This window comes from Zerene cesonia, chromosome 12, assembly GCF_012273895.1.
Source record: "Zerene cesonia ecotype Mississippi chromosome 12, Zerene_cesonia_1.1, whole genome shotgun sequence".
NCBI lineage: Eukaryota > Metazoa > Arthropoda > Insecta > Lepidoptera > Pieridae > Zerene > Zerene cesonia.
Window position 1 is genome coordinate 292,830 of NC_052113.1, and position 8,554 is coordinate 301,383.

At 36.3% G+C, this 8,554-nt stretch overlaps 1 protein-coding gene across 1 annotated transcript in view; it reads left to right on the forward strand.

The window, feature by feature from the left end:
- Positions 1-8,554, forward strand: part of LOC119830819 (unconventional myosin ID) — a 32,254-nt gene that overhangs the window by 17,034 nt on the left and 6,666 nt on the right. Inside the window, exons 2-6 of the mRNA XM_038353971.1 lie at positions 2,966-3,146; positions 5,252-5,373; positions 5,757-5,976; positions 7,811-8,008; positions 8,429-8,477. Of these exons, the coding sequence (XP_038209899.1) occupies positions 2,966-3,146; positions 5,252-5,373; positions 5,757-5,976; positions 7,811-8,008; positions 8,429-8,477 (770 nt within the window). The remainder of the gene's footprint in view (positions 1-2,965; positions 3,147-5,251; positions 5,374-5,756; positions 5,977-7,810; positions 8,009-8,428; positions 8,478-8,554) is intronic.

Sequence of the window (8,554 nt, forward strand, 5' to 3'; positions counted from 1 at the left end):
TAGCACCACCCAGGGGCCACGTGTAGGGTTTCGAGATTCCAGGTATTCTCCTACGGACGAAGGTGATTCAGCCCCCAACTGTAGAAGTAAGTTAAGTAAGTTAGCCCCCAGAAGTAAGTTAAGTAATCTCTTAATATTTGAATGACTTTTTTGGTCAGTTGTAGGACGTAAGTTGAAAAGGTATTACATATATCGTGGATTTAGCAATGCTCAGCCTCCGCCGTCCGGTTGCTCTTGAACTACAATCCACAAACCGGTGCGCGGTGACGCAATCGGCGCGCGCGCAGCTTAGATAAGCACACATATTATGTTTATATTTTCATGTTCATGGCCGTAAGGAGGCTTCGTTTTATAGCTATAATAAATAGTCATCGATATTTTATTAGTGTGTTTATGATGAGTGTTGCTTGCTGTAAATGATATTGCATTTAATTGACGATGACGTCATACTTAATTTGGTATTTTAATTTGTAGTGATTGATGATGCAATTATTGGGTTGTTTTTATATAGTCATCGGATGATGATCGCCTGACATTTATTGCTAGACTCGTTTATTTAATTGCAGAAATTAAGTTTGATAACATAGAGTTATCAAACTTAATTTACAGAGTACATACATAGGTATGTACTCTGTATATAGAGGTATAATATATAACATATTTGAACTGTATCAAACTTTGTGCCTAATAAATTTCATTGTAGGGTATCGATTATGAGGGTGATTTTAAGCGATACGAGTTATGACATGATAAAATGGTTGTGATGTTTTGGCAATGACATGGAAATTAAGAAGTAGTTCAATTGCTTTAGGATGTTGTGAGTATGCGGGTAGACAAAATCGAGGTGACTGCTCTGTACTCTCTCTTTGCTTAACTCTGCTTTTTATTTCATACAAACAAGTTTCGAAAGTCAAAAATTGATGAAATATGATACCTAGTTTTTTATGATTTATTGTAAGACTGCCTACAAAGGGAGCAAATGTTTGAAGCTTTCAAATAGTCTGTCTATCGAAAGCGATTTTATAAGGAGCAAATATTTGATTCGTTATTACGTCTAAATACGTTTCCTACTAATAAATAATTTAGAACACATCTGTATGTACTCTGTATAAAGCACTGTGTGGCATTATAATGTAGTACCTGGATGACCGAGCTTTGCTCGGTTTAACTTCGTGAAGTTAGATTGTTTATAAGCGTTTTTTTCCAAGATCGTTTAGGCATTTTTAAGAGAACACGTGCATATAAACAATTAGTCTAATCTCAAAGCAAACACTCATTGACTTCGTTACTTAACAACGCCATTTGCTGGAACTTTAATTATTCGCCAAAAAATAGTATTATTATTCGCCAATAGATGTCAGGAAAAAAAAATAGTATTAGTATTATTATTCGCCAATAAATGTCAGGAAGAGTCGCTAAGTTTAAGTCGATAAAACACGAATATGAAATTTTCTAAAAAAGATTCCTAGCTAGATCGATTTATCGCTCCCGAAACCCCCTATATACCAGTATATATATATCAGTGTTTAACTTGCTTATACGATCGTTTAAGATGTTAATCCGATCAGGAATATAATTTATCATTGTCCTGATGACTTGTTTTGATGCAATGTTTTATACTTGCTACAATTTACTTTTATGCCAATGCATGATAAGGTAACTCAATTAAATCAAGTTGGAGTTCAGCGCTATGATCTCATCATCTGCGACTAAGCTGGTTCATAAACGTATTCCAAAAAATGAATGCAATGCATTAAAATAATTTTATCTAAAGACTGAGACTTTCTTTTAATTTAGAAACAGAATATTCAATATACTTAATGGCAGAAAAAGATTTTATATATTTTATGGGCGTTAAAGCAAGTGCTTTTAAAGGATTATTTCTTACAATTGTTCCTGTCTGCTTCAGTATATCGTGTCATGTTATTCCGCATAAAATTCCTATCGATAATATTACCCGCCTCCCACAATTTTCGCGGCAATCGCCTCTATCCTATTCTAGAATTAATCAAAATAAGCTCAGCGTCAGTTTGGACGTGAAAAAGGACAGAGAGATCCGAATTTACAACAATTTTATGTTGATAAGTGCGCTATTACACATCTCCCATAAAGTCTCAAAAAAGAACGAGAAATAATGTTTTGAGACCATAATTCTTAGGATTACATTGAGCCTTGGTCGAATAAGACAAAATAAATTGATCGGTATTTAGGTCGCCCGACGCAGTTCCAGAGTGTGCTGAGATGACACTCAATGCCGAGTATTTATAACGCTGGAATTATCACGATTTTAGTGCCTCCTTATTCAACTACACTGAAGAGAGAAATCTAATTGAGTGGCGCTTTCTTATATTTAGAAGCTGTAAATTGGTTTGATGTCGTTTTATTACCATAGCATTATGCTTAATAAACGTCGGGAGTAAAATATGATAGAGACATTTACAAGAAAAGCAGAATTCTCATTACCCATGAGTTTCCTTAAAAATATTCATGTAAAGGTATTATAATAATACAAACCTACGAATTGAAGTGCAAAATTCAAATATGAAATTCTGAGTTGTTTTATAACTTATAAAAAGATGGCGATATCGTACCATGGACTGAAATAAAAATGGAAAAGTTCGCGATGAGCGATGACATGCAACACCCGAGCGGGGTCGGTGACCGGAACTTATGAATTTTGGCACGCAACAAGGCTAATGAAAGTTTCATAACGATGTAAGCTTCGTCCGCCGCGGCGGAAAGCTTTGTGGGACTTCTATAAAATGATATGTTGATGGGTCTTTGAATGTTGAAATAATCTTTTCGTTAATATAAGGTTACCTTTTATAGGGGCATGAACTAGATACCGGCTTTCCAAATTCTAGACAAATTCTCAATCATTTTGGTGCAATTGATATTACCTACTTAAAGCATAATTTGAATGCAAAAGAATTCTTTTTGCTCACGCTGCTTTCACTTGTTTCAGATTTAACCATAACAAAATCTACACGTACATCGGCGAAGTGCTGGTCTCCGTGAACCCGTACAAGAACCTGGACATCTATGGCGCCCAGCACATGGCGCAGTACAGGGGCAGGGAGATGTTCGAGGTGCCGCCGCACGTGTACGCTGTGGCTGACGCCTGCCAGAGGGTGCTGAGGCAGCAGGTAATTGTAAACTATAATAGAGCCACTGAAGCGGCTCGATGGAAAACAGTGGTGTTAAGTCAGTTGTCCATTGTAGTGGGAGTACGATATAACCCATTGCTTACCTTACGTTGGATTACCTTGTAAACGCATGCTCCGTTGTAAAAGGTGCATTAGTGCGATAAAGTGTGAAATAGGGATAATTTTAACAGTTCCGAACTTCGATCAAAAGTTGGTGCGACATTGCACGAGCGTGAAAAAAATTTAATTGAATTTTTCAAATTAAATGCACGATCGACAATTCCACTGCGGTAATGGTTATCGTGAAACCAGCGTGATTCATAACCAAAATATCGATCTAATAATAAAATGATAGAAATGTGCTAACCTCCACTTGTCCAGTAAAACTCGTGTTCTCGAACTGTTGTAAGAACAGATAATGTTAATTCACGAACGTTTATAGAATTTTCAACGATTACAGATTTATAAAATTGCATAAACATTTTTAGGTAAACGCAGAGTAGAAAAATCAAAAATGCTAGAAGTAATTTTATGTCATAAAGTTCTAGTTAAAAGTTCTTGTTAAAGTTAATATAGAATAAATAAATATAGTGTTTTCATATTATGATGCAATGACCTCCAGTGCTTGAACTCAAGAAAAGCATTTCAATGGGAAAAAATCTTACGTTAGTTGAAATGCATTCGAATGCAACTATGAAGTCCTTCTGAAAATAATCACAGCAGAATATAGGTTAAAAACAGCGCAATGCACTCAAAGCTGTATACACTTGAACCTGCGCAAGCCTAACGAATATCCTACGAAACTTTCTAGTTAAAATTCCAACAATATGCTGGCATTTCAAAATATGGCATTTTTGAAGCGAGAGGTATTAAATTTTGTTCAAATGAGAAAGATTTTTGTGTCACTAAATAAAACCAGTCGCCGAATTATCTTTCTGTAAAGCTGTAACTTATTATAAAAATGTTGAATAATTATACACTTACGTCCACTGTTGTAATAACAATGGTGCTGCGACCATAAACGCGCGTTTAGTGACTATTGTTGTTGTTGGCTTGTGTTCAACACCTTTCACACCGTTGACTTAATGCCGACCACCCGTAGTTGAAGCGTGGTTTCTGTGAAGCTTCGTTATCTTTGCAAATTTCATTTTATGAACCATTAAGTGTCTTCTTTATAGAGCTTAATAAGTTATGAGTGTCCACTTAACGCGAACCCAAACACCTTTCAATAAAGTGTCTGGTTTTATAGTTTTTGAATCTTAGACAATTTAAATTGAAATTATTGATAAATGGAATATACATCAAAGGGTTCACCCATGTAGATCCCAATTTTCCACGTGCTATCCATACAGGTGTCTGATGTGGTTCTTTAAATGATGCCGTAACAATAACAATAACGCCATTAATTTGATAACATTTAATAATTTATTAGGTTTTCGTTAATTTGCTGATAGAGCGCGCATTTGATAACATACAGTTATCGAAACTGGTTATTATGTAGATTACTGGCTGATTTATTATGGTTTATGAACAGTTTATGTATGTTATATATGAAAAGTTCAAAATAATTTTAATACATTATGTTCAAGAATAAAAAAGTATATTTTAATTTCATAAACCATGCATTTTCTGAGTAGTGTTTTTAATGAATGTTTGATGAATGGATTCATACTACAGTCTAGGTAATTTTATCCTTGAAAATCCGGAATTGAGGATGTCTTTTTTAGGATTAACGAGAATTAGGTTTTAGGAGCGGATTACTGACTAAAACCATCAGAACTTCTGCGTCATAAATATGGCGTAGTTTTAGTAAGCATGTACTTTTCATTCCGACTCTATCTGAGTATTAGTTTTTTAATTCGAGATGTTAGCTTTCCTTTAAAATATTTGGAATGTCTAAACGAGTAGGGCTGTGTAATTCAATAACGTAACAAGATTCATTCAACGTCTAATTTTAGCAATGTAATATTAAACTCCTCGGTATATATACTGAATGGCGGGTAATGTTCTCCAGCACGATGTTGAAATTACTTAGGAAACTTGCAAACCAAAGGTACATCTGTACTGTGAGTGCATCCTCTACTACCGAAATATTACACTTACAGGGTAGGGACACCTGCGTTCTCATATCCGGAGAGTCGGGAGCGGGTAAAACGGAGGCCTCCAAGTTTATTATGAAGTACATCGCGGCGAACACCACTCAAGTGCACAGGGATTACATTGACAGGTAAACAGAGTCACGTGGAGAATTTAGACCGCTAGAAACGTAGGAAAAGTGGCCAATTGGATCAATTTCGCCTGAATTGTCGGTGGAGTGGGATTAAGTGTATTAAGCCAGGTCATGAATTACCAGTGCACCAAATATCGTCAAAATCTGATCAGTTTATTTCGAAAATAGCAGGATTGAATTTCAAATGAATTTAATTAACCTTTTTTCGTAATATGAGAGATAATCTCGTAAGTAGTGAGTAGATGGTTTACCCAACTAGCACATACTCCAAAGTTTATTAAACTAATTAATAAAGTGAGTTTTAAAATCGATCTAATCGTATAAATTGGATTAAAAACTTAATTAACTTAAGGCTGTTAACATATATTTTATACTCTCAGGGTGAAGAACGTATTAATCCAGTCAAACTCGATACTCGAGACGTTTGGCAACGCGAAGACGAACAGAAACGACAATTCGTCCCGATTCGGGAAATATATGGACATAAACTTCGATTACAAAGGCGATCCAGTCGGCGGCCACATAAGTAACTATCTGCTAGAGAAGAGCAGAGTCGTCAGCCTCCAGCCTGGGGAGAGAAACTTCCATGCGTTTTATCAGGTAAGTCGTTGAATTGCAACCAATTTAGATTTGGTTAGAGGGACGAATAGATCACAAAGTCGCGGAATTAGAGACAATTTTTTAGGCCGATTGTGGTTAAATGAGGTTGATTGTTGATACGCACATCAGCCTTCTGTACTAAATTTCATTAAATCCAATAATGTTGCGAGCCAATTAGATAAGATTTTATTACAGCAAGAATTGCTTGTATTCTCTCTTCGTTTAATCTCTCTCTAGGCTTACTATCAATCGGTGCAATAACATTGCATTGCTATGGCTGTAATTGTAGGAAATACAAGGATTTTCCTAATCTGCTTACATTGAAAATACGCTCAATGACTTACTTAGTCTTGCGGGTTATACAAACTTATTGTTACAACAATTTTAATGACGTAGATAGACGATGTTACTCCTAGAGCCAACAATTCATTCGATGTTACATGTTAAAATATTTTTTTTTTATTATTATTTAATAAAATTGAAATTGCTCCGGCTCGAAGGACTGTCCTTGCTTTTATTATAAATTCTAAAGTAAGTGTGTTTGTCTTTGCTCCACGTCGCGGGTTAATCTTTCCGCCTTGAAGAGCAGGAAAGCTAGTTTGTTACGTATATCTTATATATAAAATTCTCGTGTCACAATGTTAGTCTCTATACTCCTCCGAAACGGCTTGACCGATTCCTCTGAAATTTGGTAAGCATATTGGGTAGGTCTGAGAATCGGCTAACATCTCACATTTTTCACACCCCTAAATGATAAGAGTAAGGCAGAACAGCGTTTGCCGGGTGCATATTTCAAATTGTAAATAGTATCACAGATAAAAGATTTCATAAAAAAAAATTATAACATACTACGCTATACCATGCGAGGTCATTTCCCTAGGAGAATGTGTCGCGAATGAACCGTTTAAAATATAAAACAACGGAACATACAAAATTCACACACATAATATGTTTATGCAATACATTACGTCTTTGCCCGAACTATTGTTGAAATAACAGATTATAAAACAGATGCATTGTGCACTACGTAAACAGTGGCAGTGACATCAGTGCTGGTAATTATGTCAAAGCCGAACCAATTACACACTACTTACACCGCTTGTAAACATTGCCGCGCATGCATATATGTATTAGGAAATACAATATATTATGTCATCTCATTACGAAAAGATTTGAAATATCAGTAGGCAGGACCATGTTCAAAGTTACTTTCTCCAGGAACGCTTAATTCAGAATTACAAATGGACATGCGTGTATAAATTACGAAAATTAGGTATTTGCAGTCAATAGTATGAGATTCCTTAACAAGAATAATTATTCAGCCTTTTGTGTGTTTCTAAAATATTTTGTAAAAAATTGGTTGCCTGTAAAGTCGGTTTTACGGGCGAAGATTTTACGTGACAACGTCTTTTTCTTGGTAGAATATTTATTAATATGAATATTATTAAATTGCACAATAGGAACAAGGAATTGAATGAAAATAAGAATTGCACAAATTTTAACTAAAGAAAATATATTTTGTTTACTAAAAAGACAGAGACAGAGACACAAACACGCAAGACAAAATGCGCCTAATTCTCTAGTGCTGCGCGCGCGGCGGACCGATCATAGTTCGGTGACTAACGTTACAGGGCGTTACACTTTTTCATGAGTGCCTCCGAGCCGCAACCTAATTTAAGACGTTGTCACGTCAAAATGTATATGATCCAATCCAAAAGATTAAGTGTTTAGGTTGCATTTTACATTCCGTAGTCGTCAGCGTCCAAATATTTTATTGATATTTTTAGAAATCTTGAAATTATTCCATATATTTAATAAACCTTTTTACTTTCAGTTGCTTAGCACAAATAACCAATACACAAAGAAGTTCGGCCTCAGTTCGAGCGCGGCGTACAAAATATTGGGCAGCGAGCGCGCCACCGCACAGGATTCTAAGCTGTTTTCCCTTACCAATAGTGCATTTAACGCTCTGGGATTTTCGCCGTCGGTCGTCGACGACATATGGAGCATAGTTTCGGGTATTATTTTATTGGTAAGTTTTCGGTTTGTAAATGGGTAGATAGGTGAATTATGAACGTTGTAAACATTTTTGCCGTAAATGTTAAAGATTCTTTAAATGCTCAAGAAATAATTATTTCTTTCATATATTGGAATTGATTCGATCAATACAAATATTGTGATGATTTTGTGCATATTTTTATGTTGTCGTGTTTTTTAATAGTATCTATGTATTCGAAAATATGGTCTAACATGCCCAAAAATATACACATAAACGAACATACCTCCTTCTTTTTGTTTTTGAAAGTCGGTTTAAGGAATAGTTAGTGTTTGTGATAGGTTTATAAATGTCCGAATTTCATGGCACGCTGACGTCGACATAGTTAGAGGCCAGGCGAGGGCGGGAGGGTAGGCATTATGCAATAAAGTTCGACGTGTGATTGTGTTGTCGCAGGGCGAGCTGACGTTCAGCGAGTCGGCGGACGGGCAGGTGGCGCTGGGCGGGCCGCTGGGCGCGTGCGTGCGCGCGCTGGGCGTGGGCGAGGCGGCGCTGCGGGCCGCGCTGGGCGCGCGCGTGCTG